The sequence below is a fragment of the Haliotis asinina genome, chromosome 1 (assembly GCF_037392515.1).
Source record: "Haliotis asinina isolate JCU_RB_2024 chromosome 1, JCU_Hal_asi_v2, whole genome shotgun sequence".
NCBI lineage: Eukaryota > Metazoa > Mollusca > Gastropoda > Lepetellida > Haliotidae > Haliotis > Haliotis asinina.
Window position 1 is genome coordinate 105,584,194 of NC_090280.1, and position 26,999 is coordinate 105,611,192.

At 39.7% G+C, this 26,999-nt stretch overlaps 1 protein-coding gene across 3 annotated transcripts; it reads right to left on the reverse strand.

Moving 5' to 3' along the window:
* Positions 1-1,527: 1,527 nt before the first annotated feature.
* On the reverse strand, positions 1,528-26,208 carry LOC137257865 (INO80 complex subunit B-like). Of its 3 annotated transcripts, none has more exons than XM_067795355.1 (9): positions 26,054-26,208; positions 24,470-24,644; positions 15,681-15,790; positions 13,992-14,167; positions 11,271-11,322; positions 10,815-10,915; positions 10,297-10,353; positions 3,852-3,970; positions 1,528-2,419 (listed from the first exon to the last, which is right to left on the reverse strand). In XM_067795355.1, exons 1-9 carry the CDS (start codon positions 26,103-26,105, stop codon positions 2,269-2,271), a joined length of 993 nt encoding a protein of 330 aa, XP_067651456.1. In that variant the 5' UTR covers positions 26,106-26,208; the 3' UTR covers positions 1,528-2,268. The 3 variants fall into 3 exon arrangements, with proteins under 3 accessions (XP_067651456.1, XP_067651472.1, XP_067651464.1); XM_067795371.1 differs by lacking the exon at positions 26,054-26,208 and adding an exon at positions 25,635-25,967; XM_067795363.1 differs by lacking the exon at positions 26,054-26,208 and adding an exon at positions 25,828-25,949.
* Between the last annotated feature and the right edge of the window lie 791 nt (positions 26,209-26,999).

A 26,999-nucleotide genomic window follows, 5' to 3' on the forward strand; every position in this document is an offset into this window, starting at 1 on the left:
GGATATCTTATTACACATCCCACTGAACTCCCACTTAGACGAGAGTGGGGTATTTCGAAGTAGGGGCGTGGTAGGCAAGCGGGCTGTGGCACCATGCTAAAAGTACTGTCGGAAATAGAAAACCAAGAAGAGTCATCAATATCCCTCGCAATGGCAAAATAATCGTCATTAACATGTCTACCAGTTATGATGATGTCAAATATTTTGGTGTGTATATGGTAAAGTGGAAGGAGGGTATTGAAAGGTTTTCAAGTTCTGCTCAAGGAATGAAAATAAACCACCAAATCAGTTGAAGCCAGACTTGTTGGAATGGAAGCACGAAAAAACCAAAACACATTGTATTTAGCAATCCGCAAGTACGAACAGGTATCAGTATACCAGTGCCTAACAGGCTATCCAGAAAAGCATGTTTACCTGTCAGTATGTCGAAAAATACAAATAGCTGCTGAAAACAACGAATCAGAGTATAGATGGTAATTAGGTCGCTCACCTGTCATGAAATGCATGTACTGCCTATAGGCATAAGGGGTCATCTCAAAGATACTTCTGTTGTTGAATATGGCGCATCTGTTGATTAACATGTTATGTCTTTCTTTCATAAAAAAGCGCGATATCCGTAGATAAGCTTAAATTAGCCACCTATCAAATGTCTCAAACTATAGGAGTTAGATGATGGTATGTGTGTGCCACTGGGGGTTCAGACTGGATTGCCTGCTTCCCCGAGACAGTTTGTACTTGTGTGTAAAGGAATTGCATGGGTTATGTTCTTCATGTTTTAAGACTGTAATTTGTAATATCTATACATATGTATACGTACTTAAATTGAATAGCCCGTGTGGTGTACAGAAAGTGTTAATTGTAATTATGTGTATACTTTGTACTTGTTGCTGTATACCAGTAATCTGAGATGTTTTGTTTCAAAGGTTTTACCACCTGATGCATCATCCAAGACAATACATCCCTGAACTCCTTACAAGTATTTGACTTTGTTTGATCTTGACGAGATACAACTGTTACAATGTGACTGTGTCCCAGCTGTGAATGAGTGACTTGTAAGGATTGGAAAGCCACATTAACTTGGTGTGGCAGCAAGAGTTGATATTGATAACATGTGACTGAGATCAACATCCAATGATCCAGGGAAAAAACTTCCAGTGCCTTGAACATGCATCAGTGCATAGATATGTGTCTTATGTAAACATTGTTATATATATATATATATTATATGTCTGTAAATGATAATAATATTATGCTATTTCCAGTTGTGTAATTTCTCAGGATAGAGAGTAACAGCCAAAAACAGATGTTTGTTTTTATTTTTGACAGTACTTTTGGCCTCAGAACTGCTGTCTGGTAGTGGAGGCTGCAGTCACTTCTCTCTCTTCAGCAGGAGGCAGACATGTTTTACTTCCCTCTCAATCAAAAGCTTTTTTGTTTAGTATCTCCCTGGAAACGAACTGTATCAACAAAAAGTTGAAATACAATTCTAGTCACAGGACCTGCATCACTGACATAACTTCAACACAATTATTGGATAAATACTTTTTTATTCTTGCCACCAGCTCAGCATATATTTCTTTATCATGTAAGAAACAAAAGCAAAAGATGCACAGGTTTTGTTCTATAGCCGCATATTCACACAACACAGGCTAAAAGCAGAAATGTCATTGAGATTGTAAAGCTGAAACTGATATAAACTTGGCAGAAGGCAGGACAATCAAGCATCTTCACTCAACATATTACCACTCAAGGAAAACCTCAAGGTACCATGGTAACTAGTCATGTATAAACTGCATCTGTTCAAAATACAGGACACACATGTACCTGTTGTCATGGCAACTAGTCATGTATACACTGCATCTGTTCCAAATACAGGACACACTGGTACCTGTTATCACGGCAACTAGTCATGTATACACTGCATCTGTTCCAAATACATGACACACTTGTACCTGTTATCACGGCAACTAGTCATGTATACACTGCATCTGTTCCAAATACACGACACACCTGTACCTATTATTATGGCAACTAGTCATGTATACACTGCATCTGTTCCAAATACATGACACACTTGTACCTGTTATCACGGCAACTAGTCATGTATACACTGCATCTGTTCCAAATACACGACACACTTGTACCTATTATTACGGCAACTAGTCATGTATACACTGCATCTGTTCCAAATACACTTGTGCCTGTTACCAAGGGTGTCAATGCACAAGGCAGGCCAATTCCAATGTTCAGGTTTCCATGACAAGATGGTCATGTCGGTGGCACCAAACTGGCCTGGCTCTGTAGTGCAAGGTTAGTTTTGTAGCACTCCAGGCTACACAGTGCTACACCAGTCTTGGAACATGAATACTTCTTGTGATTGCTGCAACCTCTCACACTGCACTTCGTCATCTTCTGGATTCTGTAGAACACAAGCATGCCCATCATAACATTTATACCAAACTGTCAACACTAGTGACATACAGACCAATCTGTCAACACCAGTGACATACAGACCAATCTGTCAACACCAGTGACATACAGACCAATCTGTCAACACCAGTGACATACAGACCAATCTCTCAACACCAGTGACATACAGACCAATCTGTCAACACCAGTGACATACAGACCAATCTCTCAACACCAGTGACATACAGACCAATCTGTCAACACCAGTGACATACAGACCAATCTGTCAACACCAGTGACATACAGACCAATCTGTCAACACCAGTGACATACAGACCAATCTCTCAACACCAGTGACATACAGACCAATCTGTCAACACCAGTGACATACAGACCAATCTGTCAACACCAGTGACATACAGACCAATCTGTCAACACAAGTGACATACAGACCAATCTCTCAACACCAGTGACATACAGACCAATCTGTCAACACCAGTGACATACAGACCAATCTGTCAACACCAGTGACATACAGACCAATCTCTCAACACCAGTGACATACAGACCAATCTGTCAACACCAGTGACCTACAGACCAATCTCTCAACACCAGTGACATACAGACCAATCTCTCAACACCAGTGACATACAGACCAATCTGTCAACACCAGTGACCTACAGACCAATCTGTCAACACCAGTGACCTACAGACCAATCTGTCAACACCAGTGACATACAGACCAATCTCTCAACACCAGTGACATACAGACCAATCTGTCAACACCAGTGACATACAGACCAATCTGTCAACACCAGTGACATACAGACCAATCTCTCAACACCAGTGACATACAGACCAATCTCTCAACACCAGTGACATACAGACCAATCTCTCAACACCAGTGACATACAGACCAATCTGTCAACACCAGTGACATACAGACCAATCTGTCAACACCAGTGACATACAGACCAATCTGTCAACACCAGTGACATACAGACCAATCTCTCAACACCAGTGACATACAGACCAATCTGTCAACACCAGTGACATACAGACCAATCTGTCAACACCAGTGACATACAGACCAATCTGTCAACACCAGTGACCTACAGACCAATCTGTCAACACCAGTGACATACAGACCAATCTGTCAACACCAGTGACATACAGACCAATCTGTCAACACCAGTGACATACAGACCAATCTGTCAACACCAGTGACATACAGACCAATCTCTCAACATCAGTGACATACAGACCAATCTGTGAACATCGGTGACATGTCCCAGCTTATACTTTCTACACTATCAGGGTATCCCAACTAACAGGTTCTACATTAACAAGGTTTTCCACCAACAGGTTCTTTCCATCAGGGTTTCATAACTAACAGGTTCTTTTCATCAAGGCATCCCACTAACACCTTGCTTGCTACTTACTCTTTAGCAGTTTGTGCTGGGAAGGGGAAGTTGAAGCCGACAGGTACAGAGATGGTGATGCTCTCACTGATGCTGGAGTAGTGGTAGCGTGGGATGTTGGTACGCTTGGAGCCACGACCCTGCAACGGATGGCTTGATCTGACAATCACTGTACACTATTGATACCTGAATTCTAACTTTTATCCGGAACTTATCAATGAATTATTCACAATACACAATGTAATTTCTTTAATAAAATTAATATTTTACACTTACCCTGACTATGCTTATTTGCTTCCTCATTCATTCATTCTTTCAGGGGGAACTTCAATTCCCTTGAAGTGAATGTACAATCACTCATCTTGAGCTACCTCTTCTTTCCCACCCAACAAAACTGTTCAGAATACAAAATGTAATTTTTATGACAAAATTCATATTTTACACTTATCCTGACTCATACTTATCTTCTTTTTCTACTGAGGTATAGTTGGAACTTCTGTGCTACTGTTCCCTAATCAACAGTCAAAAAAAATGTTCACCCCAAACGGGTCTCTTCCCTTCCCACACCAGCACCTCATGCCACCACTGGCTGCTTGTCACTCTCCATATAGCACTCAAGCTATTTATGACCGAAGCCTGACAATGGTAAGGGAACTGTTGGGATGGCTTTAGATATTACAAGTCAGGGTAAGTATAAATATTCATTTTTATTATAAGCATGACACACTTTTCCTTATTCTGACTTGCACGTCATTACTTGAATCCGACGAATAAGTGATGGGTCATCTACTTATTTGCACCTTGAGCACCACCTTAAGCATATATTAATTGAGTGGATATGTGTTCTATGTAAATATCCCATCAAGTTTGGATTCTGATCACTGTTCGATCCATCCTTGAGAAACGCCTATCCGAAAATGTTCTGATGCTGCATCGTTAGATGGGGGACCACCTTCCAATTAAAAATGAAATGAATCATAACATTTAGTGGATTTACAGATTAGCAAAGAATTAGATTGCTTTTTCTCTTTCCTTCAATCCATATCTTAAGAATAGATCATACTCCTAACTGTATCATTCATGTGCTACTGATGAATCAGTAGATTTGGCCACTTCAGAAATGGTACACTTGGTTCTCCTAGAAGTCTGAGGAGGTCTAGGAATTACATTCATGCAGGACGGTTAGGCGCTACCAAAGTCTGTTATAGAGACTTCCTTATGACTCGTGGCACTCGACTGGAGGAGGGACTGTGTAGGGCTGGAGACAAAAGCCTCCTAAATGTAGCTGGTTGTAGCCCACACGACCTTGTTTACGACCCTCTTCCGATCTCCTTTACAATCGTTTCACAAAGATGTCGTATTCATGTTGTACTATGGGGTCCTAAATCCATGTCGTACATCATTTAAGAGGTACTTCGTTGCACAGCAACGCATACAGCGGGACCATACAAAACATTCAAAGAATAAAAATGTACACCCTAAAATCCACGTATGATGTGATATTGAACAAGGTTAAAGGTAGATACTGAAACTGCTTTCATGAAAAAGTATCTGGACCATATGCAAAATATATATCATAGTACTGAAAGTGTCATCAGAAGCAATTGTATCCACTCTTGTTCATCAGCCCTTCACTTCAAAGAAATGGCCTAATATGTACAACATTGTTGACATGACATCTTTTCTTACTAAATGGCAGCTTTGCCGACAAGGGTACACAGAATTTTGCCAGGACTCTTCCCTCGATTCAGGGATCGTTTGAACATAAATATGATATGTAGGTAATCAGAATGACTGAGTATTTGTGTGCTGTTATATGTTTTCATCCTTTTCTCTCAAGTAAGAGAAGAAGCCAGAAATGCTGATAATTACCGTTGTTGTTCTGATTTTAATTCTGTTATGGCATCACAATGCATGGAAATTTTGACAATTACTTTAAGAAGTAACAACTCTTTTCATTGTATCTATTTTAATGTCCTCTTTCCGGCTATGATACTCTTTCCATGCATAAAGGTACTGACCCACTCAAAACAATGAATATCCGGTGGGACGTCGGAAATTTTTCATAAAGTGCTGTATACTGTAAAATCTGAATTTTTGTTTGTTTACACTTCAGACCATGCAGTCTTTGTTTTCACAATATTTTTCATTTCATGTTATCTAGACTGTTGGTATTGGTGGCAAAGACCAGATGTAACATCATGTTAACATGTATGGAGAATTCAGTGATGCATTTGTCACAGCTGACTATGGTCATTTGTGATGTAATAGACGTCTCAATACCGGCTACTCGAAATGAGATTTTGTAAACAGTATCCAATATGGCAGAAAACGCACCTTGGTGTTCGTGCGAGTATATTTTCGAAAGCATCCCAACTGATACTAGGTTCAACGGCAGCGTTTCACATTTATCATGGAAAACTGGTATCAGTGATCATTTGCATATTATTTTTTTGATTAAATAATCATAGTAATTATCCAATTTTCACATTTGAAATCATACTGTATACCAAATAATGCTGTGAATCATGATTTCGTATTGTCAAAAATGGTGGGGCTCAAAATTTCTCATACCTTATTATTTAGCATGTTCTAAGCACTTGCAGTACCATAACTGTTGACACAATCTTTGTACTGAGTAGTGTTTACGACCTCCTAAAGCATTTGCGACAGGTCAATCGGGGTCCTAAATTTGGGACTGTTTTGTGAAATGGGCCCCAGGCAAGTGCACCTGGGACCAGTGAGACAAAGGTCTGTATCTGCCTGTTGAACCTTGTTGCGAAGAGATCTACCAGTGGCCAGCCCTTCTCTTTTGCCTAGCAGCTGAAAGGCCTCTAGATGTATCAGCCATTCCGTTGGAGATGGTTGTCTGGCCAACCCCTAGCTAGAGTGCTGATCACAACTGGGATGTGTCTGGACTTTACGCCATGTATGCCTGAGTTTGTAGACACACAAGATCAGTTCTAGTAGTGATGCTCTTATAGGTTGATGTAGTATGCCACTGTACCACTGTCGGTATCATGAACTGATTTCTGAGGAGTTACTGTGCTCAACAGCTCTGATGACTGCCAGTAGTATACACAGTGGTGGTTCTGGACAACTTCCGCTGTTAAGCTTTATTTTTCAAATAGAGCTTTAGTCAGCTCTAACCTCTTCCCCCTCCCCCACTAGTTTGCATAGCATTTTTCATTTTCCTGGCCAGAAGCCAAGCAGAAGACAGTAAGATGAAAAATATATTTACTAGAGCCTTAAAATCTGTACAGCACAACATGTTTCAGCAACCCCCTACCAAATCAGCCCTACATTTTTGATTTTCCAGTTAGACATTTGGTGCTCAAACAGGTATACAGGAACCTGTCTATATTTACAGAAAAATGGCAACAAAAGCAACTTTAAAAAATATGGGCTTACAGTCCGAAAAGGCAGGAATGCCATCTGTTGCAGTTTCCAAGAAAGCAAGTGCACTACGCCAATCTTTCAAGCAGAAGGAGAGCTACATACACATAGATGCCCCATCTGCAATAAGAAACACTTTGCGAAGAATCGAGAAAGAAACAATTTTGTGGCAAAGAAGCAATGGGAATCTTTACACGTGGATGACCTGATATTTGGAATAATAATGGCAAAAGTGGATGTTTCGGAAATGCCCACAGAGCGAATACAAGCCAATGTTCTCAAATTTGAACAATTCTGGTGGCACATGGCTGTGGACTATATTCCATCAACTATACGAGGGATTTTTCTGCCACCTAGATAGAAAGTGTCTCTTGGAATACCTCCAAAGTATACACGGCTTTCAAAAACAAAATGATCTTGCAAAACACCATGGACTGTATGGGCCCCATCATCCTGGACAATACGGGTAGTGTAGGCAACCACATCTGCACTTGGGTTGTACTGTAACTTGGGTTGTACTGTAACTTGGGTTGTACTGTAACTTGGGTTGTACTGTAACTTGGGTTGTACTGTAACTTGGGTTGTACTGTAACTTGGGTTGTACTGTAACTTAGGATTCCGAGCATGTCCTCTATTCCAAGCAGACATTTTGGCTGCCACAGCTACAGGAGTAGAAATAGGACTACTACGAGCTACGCGAAAGCTCCTCATATGAGAACTATACTATCTCTAAGTTGTAGACAGACACAGCTGCATCCCCAAGGTCCCTACCCAGATAAGATGCTACCTCCAAACAAACAAGTTGGCGCGAAAAAAGACCTACAAGGTTCATAGATGGCATGTCCTCCCGGTCCCAACGTATTTGAAGGGACAAATTATCTGACAGTTACTTGATATTTTTTCAGACTACTGGTAAGTTTGAATTGTTTCTGTGGGAATCATGAAAAACATAAATGCCATATATATGTAAACAGCAAAAGGCACTTCAAGATCTGTCTCATATCTGCCAAGATCTCCTGAAACATGTTATGAAGTATTCGAGTTGCGCTCCGGATATGTAGCTCATCCCTCCCTTTTGAAACTAATCATTCCCACTGAAACCGGATTAAATGAAAATGACAAAAATTTGTAAATAGCAAAAGGTACCACTTTGGGGGGTCCAGCTCACATATCTGCCAAGCTTTGCAGAAAGATATTAAGAAGTTTTACAACTGTGCTCCACAAACGGAGCCCATCCCTCTCTGTTGACTAAGTTGGAATTGTTTCCACAGAAACCAGGAAAAATAAAAATGACAAAAATCTGGAAATAGCATAAGCCACTGCAACAACATCTGTCTCATATACAGAGCAAGATATACTGAAAGATATGAAATTGAAATAGCTTTTGAGTTGTGTTCCAGAAACAAAACCCATATCTCCATTTTGAGACTAAGTCTGCTTCGCTTCCATGGAAACCGAGAAAAATAAAAACGCCAAAGCTGCAAATAGCAAAAGGCACCACTCTGTGGTCAGCCTCAAATACCTGCTATGTTTTGCTGAAAGATATCAAATAGTTTTCGAGCTGTGCTGTGGAAACGAAGCCCATCATTCCATTATGAGACTAAGTCAGAATTGTTTCCATGGAAACTGGGAAATTGATAAATAACAAAAAGCTGCAAATAGCAAAAGGCACCACTTTAAGGTCTGCCTCTCGTATCTGCCAAGTTTTGCTGAAAGACATTAAGAAGTTTTTGAGTTCTGCTCTGGAAACGAAGCCCATCCCTCCATTTTGAGACCAAGACCAAAACGTTTCCGTGAAAACTAAGAAAATAATAAATCATGAAATCCTGACGACATGGCCAGTAGAACTGCAGAACAAAATTTTTCCGCAATAGGCTACTGGATACAAACAGCCGAGAGACCAGTTCTTCCACTTTTCAGATGTTTCGGGAGAAATATGTCCAAGTATGGTAGCAGTTTCAATTTTCTTGGCAATGCATTCCGTATCTTGCAAGAAATTGTATTCCACACAGGATTTGTTTGCTAGGGCAACTCCTCGAATGGAAAGCGAGGTGGATTTCCTCTGCTGTATACAATATGCATTGCTCCAAAATATATGTCACTTTTTACCTATATATCCAATTGTGTACACATATTTTCTCTACTCCATGTGGTAGGGATCCCTGTAGTAGACCATAGTAAATGACTTGGACATTGCTGTCTTCTTCATGTGCAGTGGGCAACTTTTCAGACAAACACGGCGGCCATTCAAAGGTTGGCCATTTGAGTCAATTGCACCATCTGCCCAACCCTCTGGATATTGAAATGGGCCTCCCCTTCTTCCTCATTGATGTTTTCTGCATCCTCCTGGAGTTTGTCATTGTCTTTGTCCACGAGCCTCAATCTTCCCCAGATGATGGTAGAAGTCCTGGATGGTTGGATTTGGAGGTGTCTCGCTGGTGGACGAGGTGGTCGATGGTTCTGGGTAATACAGTGCCAGTAGTTTGAAGGAGACCACAGTGCTGAGTGATACACTGCCAACAGTTTGAAGGAGGCCATACCTGGCTGATACAGTGCCTTCAGGAGAGGTCTGAAGGAAGCCATACCTGGCTGATACAGTCCCTTTAGGAGTGGTTTGGAGGAGGCCATAACTGGGTGATACAGTACCTAAGGAGAGTTTTGAAGGAGGCCATAGCGCTGGGTGATACAGTGATCACAGCAAAAGTTTGAAGGAGGCCATACCTGGGTGATACAGTGCCATTAGTTTGAAGGAGGCCATAGTGCTGGGTGATACAGTGCCTACCGTTTGAAGGAGGCCGTACCTGGGTGATACAGTGCCAATAGTTTGAAGGAGGCTATAGTGCAGAGTGATACACTGCCAACAGTTTGAAGGCCTTAGTGCTGGGTGATACAGTGCCCACAGCAAAAGTTTGAAGGAGGCTATAGCGCTGGATGATACAGTGCCCACAGCAAAAGTTTGAAGGAGGCCATACCTGGGTAATACAGTGCCCACAGCAAACATTTGAATGGAGGCCATACCTGGGTAATACAGTGCCAACAGTACTTGAACAAAGTTAAAACTCTGACTCACCCTGGGTCCCTTTTGCTTCGACTCTTGTTTCTTCAGTAATCTGTCAAGTGTTTGTTTCTGGAACAAGAAGGCTGGAGTGAGTGAGTGAGTTTAGTTTTACGCCGCACTCAGCAATATTACAGCTATATGGCGGCGGGCTGTAAATAATCGAGTCTGGACCAGACAATCCAGTGACCAACAACATGAGCATCAATCTGCGCAATTGGGAACTGATGACATGCGTCAACCAAGTCAGCGAGCCTGACCACCCGATCCCGTTAGTCGCCTCTTACGACAAGCTGAGTCGCAGAAGGCTGGAACTGGTAAGACCACATTAATCACATATACATATAACATTGACAGTTATTACCCATATGGGAAGGAAGGCGGACACACAGTAGTATTTTTACTGTAAGTGATGTGGAGGTTACCTTTAGGTGGATGTTGACTGACCGATACAAACAATAACCAAAACATGACAGGGAATAACTGATTATCTTTCTCTCATTATATTAATTACTAGTGTTGGGACCTCTCACCTTATCCTTTTCCCTCTTCTCATGAGCTTGCTGACGTCTCTTCTTTGCTCGCTGTTGACGTCTCTGAAGCTGTTCCTCTGTCAGCTGGATATTCTTGTAACCTAGTAACATTTTAACATTCTGGTAACATTTTTGTAACAAAGTAACATTCTTGTAATCTTTTGACACTTTACCATTCTTGTAACCTACTAAAATTGCACCATTTTCGAAACCTAATCTGTTGCTGATCACAGTCATTACCAGACCCAAACCAAAACACATTGCTGATGACAGCCAATATCAGCAACCACAGTGGTGACAGTGTGAGCAAAGGTCCATACAGTGGAGTCACAGTGACGGTGTGAGCATTGGTCCATACAGTGGGGTCACAGTGACAGTGTAAGCAATGGTGAATACAGTGGGGTCACAGTGACAGTGTGAGCAATGGTATGCAGTGGGGTCACAGAAACAGTTTACCCGATGGCAGCTGCATCAGTTCCTCCTCTTGTTTTCCATGGATCAGAGCCCTCTGTGAACATGATAGAAACATCAGGTTCAGGACCATACAAGTACAATGTCTGTGCAAATACATCAGGAAATAATACTGCACTCATGGTGTCTTTTTGAGTGAAACGAGATTTAGACAAACCTGTAGGGGTTTCCAATTCTTTGAAGAGTAATTCTTTGAATTCATCCTCGGGGTACATATAAGCATTTTCTGCTGCTGGAAAATGTCATGTGACAGTTGAATCAATGTTTTGATAAAATATTGTACAATAAACATAAAGTCCTTTTTGTTCATTATACGGCCCCTCACCACGTGGAGTCACCCCTCTGCCGCGCATGCACAGGCAACCAGGTAAGCATCCAAGCCTGTATCATTCCTTCTGCTGAATAAAGCCGGGAACAGAATTGCGGGGAGGCGGGTGGCCCTACCCCAAGGATGATTCTCTTCAAAGCATTGGAAACCTCTACAGGTTTGGCTAATTATTTTTCATAAAGACTGTCCTTGGGGTACATATATGCATAAACTTAGACTCCCAAAGACTGGAGGCTAGGGAGGAGGGAATTCTGGCACAGTATGTAATAATAGCGATTGTAATTATGAAAATTAACTTATGCTGAAACGCTCACCTGTGATCTCCTGAAGCTTCCGCGAGAGGCATTATGGGAGGGAACCGACAGGGAGCAACCACACCAATAACCGACCTCAGAGCTAAGCATGATGTATAGCACTGTAAAAGGTGTGAACATAACCCCGCCCACATTGTGATTTCTACAGAGAGCACCGCAAGGGGGCAAACCCAACCTATAACTGACAACAAATCGTACTAGATCGTCAGTCATGGGACATGTCATCAGTGGAGACTTGGCACTAATACGCAGTAACAGCAGCATCAACTGTCAAGTAACTGACTCAATCCTCCAGGGTGGCAGGCTAGGCGGCTGACTTTGTGTGCTGACGATTAGGTGCCTGACTGTGGGTGCGGGTTCGAATCCCGGATGGGACTCAACCGAAAAAGTACTAGAATTTGCACTTTACTAAGAAAGTGAAATCCCAAATATGACATATGTTGCATTTGACCACTTTCTAAATGGCATCGTGTAATCATAGCTTTCGGCCGTGGATGCCGTGCCAATTTACACTTATCAGAGGGGTACACAAAGTACGCAATCTAGACTACCAGTTGTCCGACTTTCATTTTTGTGGAAGTCGCGGTGGCTGAGCAGGCTAGGCGGCTGACTTTGTGTGCTGGCGATTAGGTGCCTGACTCTGAGGGTGCGGGTTCGAATCCCGGATGGGACTCAACCGAAAAAGTAATAGAATTTGTACTTTACTAAGAAAGTGAAATCCCAAATATGACATATGTTGCATTTGACCACTTTCTAAATGGCATCGTGTAATCAAATATGATATGAACGTGCTCAGCCCCACAAGCTGACAAGGTAAGGATGTCATCTGTGGGATGACTCCACGCCCTGCTACACTGCCACCAGAAATACAGCCTTCCATGTTAACAGCCAAATGGAAATAGCCGATAGATGTGAGAAAGTAGGACCAGACAGCCAAACAAACACGATTGACAAATCCCAAGGTGGGCTGGTACGCCTGACAGCAGGTTGAACCCGATCCACGCTAGCCAAAGGAGAATCTAGAATCTAGACTCGCTGGTTGACTGAGCAACCAGTCGTCCAGGTATGGGTGACAACGCCGTCCTTGCGATCTGGCTAGCGTAGCCGGCACCAACATGAGTTTGGTGAACACACTTGGGGCCGTAGAGATGCCGAAGGGAAGCACCGTGAACTGGTAACACACCCCATCGTAAGAGAACTGGAGGAACTGCTTGAACGAGGGGTGTATTGGCACTTGAAGATATCGCCAAACAGCGGAGATCACCAAGCAAAGTGTCTCCATCTTGAAGGACGGAACTTCCTCTCACAGCTGCAAGCACATCACCGTAAACGCTGCTGACCTCAATTGACATTTTCTGGCAGCAGAAAATGCATATACGTACCCCAAGGACGATCCTTATTAAAAAGAATGTAGCTTTGGACTTTTTGAAACATTCTGTGCATTTGAGAAGTTGTTTGGCTTTAACCATATATTTTGACTATTGAGGAGCAACTGTCACCCTGAACGGTATCTCACCCAGAATCCCCACAAGGAACCAAGTATGAAGAACTGACAAGGGCCTCCTTTCACAAAGCAACCTTAACTACGGTTAACTTTAACTCCCAGTCTTCACCACTGCACTAAGGTTACCTAGGTCAAAGGTTACTTTAGTGCAATGTTAAAGAATGGGAGTTAAAGTTAACTTTAGTAAAGGTTGCTTCATGAAAGGAGTCCCAAATATCTAACCCAGGATCAGCTGACAAGTATGGAGTACTGGAGACAGTGTCTTACTCAGTGACTGAGTGGACACGTTTAGTCTTACAGCAAACCCAGCAATATTCCAGTTATAATATGGCAGTCTATATATAATCGAGTCTAGACCAGACAATCTAGTGGTCAACAGGATGAGCAATAACCTACGCAGTTGGGATAAGATGACCTGTGTCATACAAGTCAGCAAGACTGACCTGATTCCATCAGTTGCCTCTTATGACATGCATGGGTTATTAAAGATCAATTCTAACCAGGTGACCAGTACCAGAGTACTTTGGCCCTAGACTAACACAGAACTGGTAGCATCTCACCTGTCTTGCTGTGAGGAGCTTGGGGTCTTTATGTTTCTGTCTCTCTTCAAAGTCATCCAGTTTGCCTGCTTCTAGAGCATCGAGCCATGCCTTCTCCTCGTCGGATGTCTCATCCCCTGGCTTCTTGGTTTTGAATGTGTCATCATCATCTCCTGCTGCTATCGCACTAGTTGCAGCTGATGAGAAATGCCAGCAGTTAGCAGTGCAGTTATCTTGGATTTCACATAGGTACACTACCCAGGTAAATAAGGGACAAAACCTAATTACTTCAGTGAGTGAGTTAGTGCACATTTTTTGCCACATCAGCAATATCAGTTACTGTAGACATTGAGCAGGCTCTGAACTTCAGGAGTATTATGAAACAAGACTTTTCCAATAACCATTTGGAAAGTCTTAATGCTGCAGACTTGTGACTAAATGTTTGTCTCTTAGCAGATAACCATTAAGACATTACTGTACCTCCAAGTTACACTTGTGAACAATAAACATCCCACAGTAATGATGACCTCAAAACTATCATGTGTGTCAGCAGTTGTCTGTCGTTGGTGACTTCATACAATTTAATGAGCTATGCCTTTGTTTGATGATGTGTTATTTAAAATGGGCTGTTGAGGTAGCTGGTCCCCCTAATTCTTGGGTTAAATTATCCACATGGACATGTTGTGTTTTATCCCTTATGGTGATATTGCTTAAAAATGCACAAAACCGCACTAACTCAAACTCATGTGAGAAAACAAAACTCACAGTGCAACAATAACTACTTTCTCTGGCTATTTCCATCTGCTGATACCATCAGAGCTCTTTGTTTATGGTGTGTGGCATGTGGTCAATGACTGGAGTGGTGTACTGCATACTGTCATTAGCAGTCAGACAGATGGACAGGTGTCAATAAAACAGAGGCTACAGAGGCTGCTTATCACAATTAACATGTTTTCTTTTTTTCAGTTTTTTTTTATGCAGCAAATAAAAAGTTTACTTGTGTGTGTACACAACCAAGCTTAGACTACTTCTGCCCACAACCTTATAATCTGGGCATCCCTGAAAACAACTCTGCATCACACCTGGGATGAATTAGTGAATCTTTTCAACTCTGATTTTGCTGGGTATTTTTTATATGATGAATTTGCATTTTGAAAATTTGTTACTGTAGTCCATACCAGCAGGTATGCACTGCATGAAAACTTTAAATGGCATCCATGTACAAGGTGGTTATTAATGTTGATTGGCGGTATGCAAATATATTGGAGCAGGCTATCTAGTGATTGATGCTATGAACACCAGTCTATGTGGTTGAGATACAATATGAATCCATAGTAGTTGTCATTGTAACAAGAGGGGCTGACAGAAAACATTTATCTACTTATTTCTTTCACAACTGTAAACCTTAGACCATAAAGTGAGTGAGTTTAGTGTTACGCCGCATCCAGCAATATTCCAGCCATATGCCAGCGGTCTGTAAATAATCAAGTCTGGACCAGACAATCCCGTGACCAGCATCATGAGCATCAATCTGCGCAATTGGGAACCGATGACAAGTGAAAACCAAGTCAGCGAGTCTGACCAGCTGATCCTGTTAGTCGCCTCTTACAACATAGACCATAAAGTGAAAGTCAAGGAAAATATCATGGAGAAGAGAAAGGAAACAGCATATTGTTGGCTTCAAGAAGTAACATGTACAATGATACTTACCTACCCATGGTTCATCGGTTACATTGACGTAGGCCTCCTCAGGAGGCAGCCCTGCTGTAGCTCCTGATATGGTGCTGGGCAAAGCAGGTTGCTCTATGGTGGAAGTGAAACTGAAGCAAGAATGAGTCTGTATGGTTACAGGTTCCCTCCTCTAAGTCTAACACACTGAGGCACAGAGAAGCTATTCACTGTATAGCAGCATTCACACAACTGGACTAGCTACTCTTAGTGGATGTGACCACATCAATGATTTGTTGAACATGGTGCACATATCTCAGAGCATTGCACATTTCATCCAATGACATCATGACTAGACCATATGTGCGAGTCTACTGTTCAGACAGACACTAGTTGTTTAATGCCACATGATATCAACAATCTATCAAATACATATGCTTGACAAACCAGTGATTGATGCCTTTGTCATTCCTGTTTCCCCTTGGCTTTTAGGATTGTAAAGCAGCTGGAATAGGCATTTTTTTGCCTGTTACTATAGATATTAGTCTGCTCACCTATAGTCAAACTTTTTTTTAGGATAAGAAAAAAAGATATTGTTTCAAGTGAACAAACAACTGAACACGACTTAGTCATGACATCAAATTTGCAATTAAGCACCACTAGACCAAGATTATTAACTTATAAGTTGTAATTTGTTTTCGCTACGCATTGTCTGAAATGCAGGTATTAAAATTACTGCGTGTATTTGTTTCATGTACAGAGCTGTACATAGCATTGTCTGAAATGAAGGGAACAAGATGTCAAAATACTAATGATAGCTTGATAAACAACTTTTTCATTTTTTGGAAACAATTCTGCAAAAAAAAAATTCTCAAAAAAAACTGAGTTGATCTGATGTCTTGATTATGATCAGCATTTCATTGAGTGTTTTATGTTTATTATTTTGGGTTTTTTTTCCATTTCTTTATTATACTCAGTGGGTTACAAAAAGGAAGTACATTCAAAGTCGGGTACAATATTAATCCAGGTGCCTCAGCTGTAGCTGATAAATATACACCTGTCCTAAGATAAACATTGACAATGGTAGTAACAGCATAAAATAAAAACCTGAGCTAAACCAATACAAATGGTAATAAAGATGGGTGCTAACACTTGGGCTGATTACTTAAAGGTCACCTGCAACCAAAAAATTAAACATGATTAAAACACTATTATCACTTATTCATGACATAATTTACATTGCTGCTTGTAAATTTTCAAACAAACAAAATTATAAGCATACAATCGCTATTCAAAAGTGCAATATATTGGACTTGGTCTTACTTCCGTAGAAACGAAGTCCTCGGGAGACCAAACCCAGTCATAGCGGGTGGCTGTACACTCAAGTGTAATGACAGCTTCTGAATGGCTGGTTCATTTGCTGATGCACTGAGGGGTCATTGTGTGCACAGAAAGATGATCTGTTTGATGGACATTTTAGAAGTATGGCGAGTCACAAGAAAGTAAGATTCTTTATGGATAACAACTTCTTTTATTGTGCTTGATGTATGATTTCAGTATGGATTCATATACTGTTGTCAAACAAAATCATATACACTAGAAAAACTTGTAATCAATATAGAATGTATATAGAGATGTTGGGCTTTGAATTTGCGTTCGATCCAATAAAAAATCATCTCGGTAGAGAAAGTGAACTACTGTGTGGTTGGAAACTGTACAAAGCACAATGCAGGACTTGAAACTGAAAAGAGTTTGCACCAGTTTCCGTCAGATCCAGTCATCCGAGAAAACATGAGTGTAGATTGTTTGCAACCCACAGACATAAAAACATGTCATGTGTACAAGTAGCAAACCTGCCTAATTGCATGTCTCAGAGAAGGACTCGGGTGCACAAATCATAACTCAATTTATTTTGTTTATGGCGGATAGCCTCTGTTAAGTTTAAATTGCATGTGGTTAATGATTGAAGCTGTGTATGACATATTGTTTTTAGCAGAGAGGCAGGCAGGCAGACATATGTCAGACAGGTGTCAATAAACCAAACATTGAGCTTTTTCTGTGACAGAGGCTGCTTACCACAATCAACAATTTTTTATGTAATGAGTAGACTATTTACTTGTTTGTGTACACAACAAAGATTAGACTTCTGCTCACGATCTCATACTCCAGGCATACATACTGTTTCAAGCTCGACGAACCTATTCACTGCGCATGTGTTATAGGCGCAGCACAGCTGTTGAAAAAACTTTTTCCCCCAGCGCTAGGGGAAATTTAGTGAATCATTTGAACTCCCATTTCACAGGCTTTTGTTTTTCATCACATTTTTTTCAACTTTATAGGTTGAATTGGCATTTTTGATGATTGGTTTCGGTAAGTGCATACCGAAAGGTATCAGAATCTGTAAAGTTGTGTTTTACGATGCATATGACCTTTAAAGCATGTTTTGTAATATATTCCATTTTCTGTTGAAAAGACTGATTCTATCATTTTTAATAGCAATGTATTTTTCTACTGTGAAGACCTCTTTGAAGGTGGCTTTAAATGAGTTAATACATAATATATGTCTTTGATATTCATAACATATACATGTCGTTTGATATTCATAACATATACATGTCTTTTGATATTCATAACATATACATGTCTTTTGGTTCGAATGATCATATGAGTCAATAAACTATCAGCACATGAACAAAATAGAATGTCATTGTTTGTTATTTCAATATGTTTTCCAAATATTAAATCCACATAGTTGTTAAAATTCTCCCAAAAGGATTTGACCCATGGACATTGTATATACACATGGTCAATATTTTCGCCTTCTAACCCACAGAAAGAGCACAAATCGAAGTTGACCACTTTCATTCTTAGTAGTTTTTTATCAGTGCATATTCTTTTACGTAGGAACTTGTATTGGAATTCTAAGAGTTTTGTGTCGGTTATGGCTTTTCTATATTGTAAAAAAATGCATTTCCAATCTATAAAAATGTCGACTCTTCTTTCCCATTTATTACAAACATCGGGGAGACTGGTGGTTGAAATGAATTTATCATAGATAAGTCTAGATCCTTTACAGGGATTGTTAATATCATTCCAAGGGTATACAGTTTTAATGTGAGAAAAATCTATTTTAAAATTTTGTAGTTTTGTTCTCCATACCTTTGGGATGTTAAGTAATAAGTGATTGTAGTCAAGTATGGTGCACTGTATATTGAAAAACATTCTGAGGTTTATGAATGGAATTAATCCATTTTCATCGTAGAGGTCTTTTACGTAAAACATACCTTTGTGAAACCAGTTATTAATAATGAAGTTTGGGTTGTGAAAATGATGACTTAACCAAAGCGGTTGCATTTGGATGTCGTTAAAGGGGCACTGATGCGGAGCGAATAATGTTTCTCGCCAACGGTCTAATTACGAAATCAAACCGCAAATTGGTCAGCGCCCGCTGCTTCGACCGTGACGGACAAAGGAACTGGGCTCCTGTCCATATTAGCAGAATTTCTTCACCTAAACAGTCGGGAGGCCGGATGCCCATCATATGCCACTTGTTTAAAAATATCCATGGTATTCCTTGTCTGATCGTAACCAAATATCCCAGCAGTGTAGTTCTTTTCGGATGCTTGAATGGTATAGTTACTGATCCAATTTGATCCTATTTCAGTGTTTTTAACCTGATATTTAATCATGTTACATGAAAATATGATGTCTACAGGCACGTAGCCATTTGTTTCAGTACGGAAGATTGCAAAGCTTTATATTTAGGTAATTCTGAGTGTTGGTTCAGCTGTGATAGCAAATATCTTACGAAAATTTTGGTAGCTATGGTAGCTACAATGGTTTATTATTTATGATAATAAAAACACACAGTTGATATGCCTTTGGTAGAGAAATCTGAAAATTTTCTTACGTAAAAAACCCTTATTTCACCTATTTACCCAAGTACACAGCAAATGCCCGTGTGTATTCCTTATGTAACGAAATTCCGTTGGTATCCTCAAAACAGTTTCGCCCAATAGTGTTTTCAGGCTGCATGCGACACAGAGATTACATCTTCCTTGCTGTAACTCGCGTTTGATGGTGTAAACCTACACGTGTTATTTGTCATCATTCTCTGGATGGTCAATTAATGAATTTATAACAGGTATAATTAGTAGTAACACAACTTCGGTTACTCAACAAAGGTTCCCATTTGGCATTTCTCATGTCTGGAGTAAATACTCAACATTATAAATTAAGGTCTGTAATGGCAAATGTATTGTATGTTATGTAATATGTGCATGTAAGTGATGCAAGAGGGTTTATCAACTAAGTTACAAAAACAAACATCGATCAAAGGATTAACCGATAACTCACTGATTGATTAATTACTTTTATCTTCTAGCGGATTTGTCAAAAGGCAGTGTGTGTAGATGACTACACCTTGTCGTAAAGTGTAAGTGCAAAAACAACATCCTCCCTTCAAAGAATTAACCACCCTTGCGTTGATTGATTGCTCATTATTATTTAACGAAATTACTTAGAATAGTGGACATCATACAATTAGTTGCCAGGTGTGCTATCTTGGGAGACCAATCAGAGGTTTATCTGGTTTTCACCAACGAAAGACGTGAAACGATGTGTTACTTTTTCGCAAATGAGACAGTTGTAAGACACGCGACACAGAGCAGGATTATTTACCAGCTGCAGCTGAATGGAATACGATTTCTTTTACGTGGATATTGATGGATACATTCCTGAACAAGGTAGTAGCCTGACATCGTTGCTATAAAATTAGTCTGTTTTACATTCATTTTTTGCATTTTGTTTAAATTCATTTGTTGTAGCATTCAGCAGAATCTGTATGACAGAAAAAACACACTAGATCGCGTATGTGTGTGAAATAAGATCCACATTGGCATTCTATACAATGTATAAATGTTGCTGTTATGTTAGAAATTTACTATGAGTATAAGCAGATCGTGCGTTCTTTTATTAATTTTCAGAATCATACAAGTATGACAATAAACTAACTAAGGTTATGAGACAAAATATAGAGACGTTTTCCGTCCTAATAGTTTTTTACCATTTCTGCCACGGGCAGATGATTAACCTTCAAAGTGTTTCATTTGTTTTCATAATACATTTGGAAAGAAGTAAAAATGACTTCACCTCAGTTGATCTGTCTATAATTAAACTATCAATTGCGCTTACGGACTGCGCAGCAGAGGTCACGAACCAGTCACGAATTCTGGGATATCATCCGGGTACTCACGGGAGAAAAACAATAACAAAAGTTTACACCAGTCCACGGAAATTGCTCCGCATCAGTGCCCCTTTAATGTCGTCAGTGTTGACAGAATGGGTCTTCACATATCTACTCCATGCCTTTAGAACATCATTCCAAAGGGATTTTTAACTTTTAAGTAAAATGGAATATTTGCACAGAAATGGTAGCTAGTCTAACCTAAAACCGCAGAGCTCATACTGTTTCGTTTTTGAAATGTATCTTTTCAGACATGAAATTCTTAATGATGCAATGAATGTTTCAACATCAATCATTCTCAGAGCACCTTCTTCATATTTTCGTATAAGATTAATTCATTTTATTTGGTCTTTTTCGCTGTTCCATACAAACTTAAAAAAAAAAAGTGCTCAATTCTGCCATAAAGTCAGGTGGGGGGGTTGGAAGGGTTGTGAATATGTGTACGATGGTTGATAATGCCAGCGTTTTAATTACAGTGATTTTACCAATCAAAGTCAAATTGCGTTTACGCCAATTTGAAAGAATTCTTTTAATATTGTCTAGTCTCTTTCTGGTGTTGATAACCCACAGGTTTTGCAAAGAAGCGTTCAGTGTTATTATTCCCAGTACATCAAGGTTTCCTACATGCCAATGTAGATTAGGGTCAAGGGTTAATTTTATCCTACTTCCAGCAAGTGATCCAAGCCAAACTGCTTTGGTTTTATTGACATTTTTCAGACCAGACATTGCATAAAAGCTTGATAGAGTATGAACTGCTTGCCTGAGAGAAGTCTCTGATCCATCTAAAAATAATTCCGCATCATCAGCACACTGACCAATTATGTATTCAATATCGTTTAAGGTGACTCCTTTTATTTTTCTATTATCACGAATCATCATCCCGAGTATTTCGAACTCAACGAACAAAAACAAGTAAGGTGAAATTGGATCTCCTTGTCTGCAACCTCTTTCGTTTTGGAAGAAAGTTGATAAATGTCCATTTTGTAGAATACAAGACGTTACATTAGACATTAGAATACTAACCCATTTCTGTATTTTTTCCCAAAGCCAAATTTATTCAGAATCATCATGATAAACTATTTAGAAACCGTGTCAAATACTTTTTCAAAATCAATCAATATTAATAAGGCCTTTTTGTTTAATCTCTTACTGGTAAACACATATAAGATGATCCACGACCTGACAAATGACCCCAATTTGCATACTTGGGAACGCCCCACAGAATGATCCACTTGAAACAAGAGGGAGACAGGTTGCCTGATAAATATCGATTAGTTCCTTTTCCCCGTGCGTTTCACGCATGAATTGTTATAGCACACTCGATTTGGGAACAGGTACAATCCCAACGAATTGAATCAACACAATATACTGAGCAAATATGTTTAGGACCACCGATCCATTTCACGAGGCAAATGACATTTTCCTGGGGTTTTTTTTAACAAAATTGTTGAATATCTAAAATACTTGTCAATGCCCCAATCATCTATTTCTCTTCGTCTTAACTAAAGGTTAGCGTGGAATATCAGTATCTTATGCCTGAAATTGCAGTCCTATCATTTGAAGGAACATGCGGTGTTGTTTTAATGGGTAAAGTTGACTTTTCGTCTGCTAAATATGAAATAGATAATAACTACATGTAGTTAATTGTGTTTCATTTAACTTTCTATTATGTTAAAAGTTATGTTACTGAATGGTAGTGGCTAACTCAGAGTAGCAAGGGGGAAATATTTTTATCCCATAATTTTGTTCCTATTTCTCTGTACGGGCTGATTTTCGTCCATAATTCCGCTGGTGATCGACCGGGAATACATGTCTTGGAAATTTATATAACCGGTTCCAGAGAAATGGATAGTATTCAAACAGTATTTCCAAATTTCTGTCATTTTTATTATGGTCACCAAAATCGTGTACAGAAAACTGAAAATACAATTGACATTGATAAGTCAGTGAGAAATATCTTTGTACACAAATTTGTCGGTTTGGGGATTACTCAGTAACAGACTCAGTAGATTTATCAGTGACTAAAAAAGTATAAAATACACACAACTCACCAAAGATTACTCTTTTTTTATGACAAAGTATAATAATTAACACCTACTATATCAGGTTTTTATTGTTCCCATAACATATTAAAAAGTTAAATGAAACACAATTAACTATATGTAGTTATTATCTATTTCATATTTAGCAGACGAAAAGTCAACTTTACCCATTAAAACAACACCGCATATTCCTTCGAATGATAAGACTGCAATTTCAGGCATAAGATACTGATATTCCACGCTAACCTTTAGTTAAGACGAAGAGAAACAGATGATTGGGGCATTGACAAGTATTTTAGATATTCAACAATTTTGTTAAAAAAAAACCCAGGAAAATATCATTTGCCTCGTGAAATGGATCGGTGGTCCTAAACATATTTGCTCAGTATATTGTGTTGATTCAATTCATTGGAATTGTACCTGTTCCCAAATCGAGTGTCCTATAACAATTCATGCGTGAAACGCACGGGGAAAAGGAACTTCTCGATATTTATCAGACAACCTGTCTCCCTCTTGTTTCAAGTGGATCGTTCTGTGGGGCGTTCCCAAGTATGCAAATTGGGGTCATTTGTCAGGTCGTGGATCATCTTATATGTGTTTACCAGTAGTCGCTCAAAGGTTACCTGATGCGACCTTCTACAGTGGAAACGGCATTACTCGGACCTTAGGTAACTCAGTTTACTATATAATTCGGACCAGATTGTTGGTCCCAGCAGAAGTTAACAAAGTTATCATTACATATAGGCTAACTAATTTGGACTTCATATAATTCAGACTTCAGACTGAAATCTCCGCCCTTCAAGGTAATTTACTATGAAAACATAGCTAATTAACTCGGACTAGTGGGACTGCCTGAGGCGGAAGTGTTTTGTAGTTAGCTGATTACCAATTTCAAACGGATTATCAGGTGTGATGATAACCAATTAACAAAAGGAATTAACAAAGAAGTTCAACAAGCTGACATGACTCACTCGGTGTCATTTTGATGGTATCCGATTTTGTTATAAAAAGACAATACTCCAGTAATTTCTCATCAGTGACAAAATGCCTGAACCAATGATACGTTGTATTTGTTGATTTCTGTGAAGATCGAATCACATGCGCTTCCATACAAGGGCGTTACCCCGCGAAATAGAGAGTAACACGAAAACATGGTACGTCACTTCTAGCGCTCGTGCTTACAAACAAGACACGAAATGTGTGTTGCATTGGAAACCACCAAACGACAAAAAATTCTAACAATAAATTATTTATAAAAGATGACGTGATACTTATTGACGGAATTACGGTTTTGATAATCTACTGATACGCAATAATGTCCATGATCATCTATTGTAAAAGTACCGTGCATGCGTATCTCCTGGTCAAGGGAGCTAACTCTTGACTCTCACCAGTCCAATTCAGACTCCTCGTAATTCGGACACAAAAGTCGGTCCCAGTCAAGTCCGAATTAGACAGCTTCCACTGTATTAGGTTTTGTTAGACTCAGTGGTGGAGTGTAACGAAATAAACTGAGACAAAGTTTATTTAGACTGGTAAAATACCTCTTTGTTCCCATGGTTTCATTTCCCAACTTCAGCTTTAGCTTAATGGCAGGCTTGAAGCCCCCTGTGCTTGGTGGTGGTGAGCTGAACTCCAACTCTTCTGGCATACTGTCACGACGCTTCTTGTGTTTCTTTTTCCTTTTTTTATGTTTCTTGTGACTGCTGCCTGGAGATTCTACAATCAGTCATTGTGTCAGAGAATGTTACATCACAACTATCATTCAAGTGATTCATTGATGTTCGTTCTCAATACATACATAACCCTCATCTAAATTCCCTGTTAAATCAGATTGCACTCTAATGTCAGATCGCAAAGAATGCAGCATCACTGCAGATAACTTTTCTGTAGTATCAGACTCATAAAGCCAGTTACTCTGATTGGCACTTGTTAATAACAATCTGATGATTGGTTTTTGCCAACATGATCAAATCTTTCCTGATTAACGTTCTTGGATCTTCTGTATGGTGTTGTCTCCCTTCCTACTAGAACATATAGGTACCACATTCAGCACTGTGTTCACATGTTGGAAAATTAATATCGCATCATTGGTCAAACATCTCACACCCTATTTGAGTCTTTAGTCAATCTCATGAGTGAGTAAGTGCGTTTAGTTTTATGCCACACTCAGCAATATTCCACCTATATGGCAGTGGTCTGTAAATAATCGAGTCTGGAACAGACAACCCTGTGATCAACAGCATCAGCATCAATTTGCGCAATTGGAAACTGATGACGTGTCAACCAAGTCAACAAGGCTGACCACCTGATCCTGTTAGTCGCCTCTTACAACAAGCATACTTGCCTTTTATGGCAAGAATGGGTTGCTGAAGGTCTATTCTACCCCGGACCTTCACAGGTTCACAATCTCATGAAGATCAGACCTTATTCCAAACTAACTCTACACAAAACATAAAAAAACATCCTGTTAAAGGACAATGAAATAACCAACTGATACGACTTCAAACTCTTTTCAGACGACTTTGAAAAACATCATGAGGATAATTTATAATTGAACAATCTTTGAACCACAATCTTTGAATATCTGAATGATGACTGAGTCTTGGTGGCTGAGTTTTTATGGCAGTACTTTCTACAGGATGTAAGGTTCATCCAACCTATGTGAGAAGAGTCAGTCAAGCATGCTGTAACTATTGCTTGTTATACCGGTAAAATTTCTATAAGCTTCCTCATTTGCAATTAGCAAGTGAATATGGCCCCTAAAATGAGACACAATTCTGAGATGAGTCTCTATATTCGACGTATATGTTGGCTGATGCTTGAGACAACCACTGGATGTTGGGTGAACGCTCAAACAAGGTCTGCTGCCTAAAGTTAACCAATGTCACGAATTTCCTACACGCTGTTCAAGATGGGGCACTTCAAATTAGGATCACTGATTCGAAGATGAAGAAACAGTCAAAACCACACCACAAAAAGTAACGTCTTTGTTCTCTGATTGGTCGTTGTTGTAATACGTATGGTTGAAAAATCGTGCGTGCCGCACGAGCACTCACAGTCACATTCGCACGTGCCTCATGATCTTCAGGAGCATTACGCTTTACTGTAACTGAACATACAATTACCTGATATACTCTCATCTTCGTTACTTCCAAAATGTTCTTTCTTTTTCCCCATTCCAATATCAGTAGCAGGTTAAATTATTTACACATAAAAACGACAATCCTGCAGTAACAAATACATACAGTTGCGTCCCTTGCTTTGTAGTATTTGGCGAAAGACATTTTTCAGCAACAGGTGGTTGTCTGTGTTAGAGCCCTTAGTCGAACAACACGCTTTTCGCGCTTAACCAGGGGTCCCTTTCACAAAACTCTCGTAAGTCTAAGGTCTCGTAAGTTTTCTCGTATCATTCCTACTTCATACGTTACAGTATAGGAGGTACGAATGCTACGAGAAAACTTACGAGACCTTAGGCTTACGAGAGTTTTGTGAAAGGGGCCCCAGATACAGTTTATGCACCAGTGAAACTTAATTTATATTTTGAGAAACTTGAAAGACGTAAACGTAAACTGAAGCAAAGAAATATCCTTATAAATATGAAAATGATAGGGAGGTGGAAAACAAATATATTTATTGTTTTTTTTTTAAATAGTTTTTGTTTAACCCCTCACTCAGTACAGGAAGCCTATATAAAAAGGGAGAAGAAACTCCCCGAAAAGCCCCCGACCGTATGTCTCGGGTCGTTACGTAACCAGTGTAGCCAATATGGTGGCAGCGTGGTATTTAAGAATGAGCCCGGTTTATTTTCAGCAGCTGATTAAATTCACTGTGTGTTATAACAAATGAAATCCTACATGTAGAAGATAGGTTAACTATTTTGTCACTTCAGTTTAAGTCAAATAATTGGTATTAGTGTCCGTGTTAGGATTTGTAGTAAATTTGTAGTAAAGTCTCAGGTCCGTAAGTTATAGCTCACTGGTTTCTATTCTCGATTCACCGCGAAGACTAAATTGTGCCAGAGACCATATAATATGGTCTATTATATGGTCTCTGATTGTGCCGATAAAAACG

Bases quoted from the DNA above. Each gene is read 5' to 3' on its own strand.
- LOC137257865 (XM_067795355.1), bottom strand. From the start codon at position 26,105: ATGGGGAAAAAGAAAGAACATTTTGGAAGTAACGAAGATGAGAGTATA. The intron at 10,916-11,270 runs GTAAACTGTTTC...AAATGTTACTAG, and splicing joins ACTGATGCAGCTGCCATCGG to GTTACAAGAATATCCAGCTG. The intron at 3,971-10,296 runs GTGAGTCAGAGT...CATCCGTTGCAG, and splicing joins CGAAGCAAAAGGGACCCAGG to GGTCGTGGCTCCAAGCGTAC.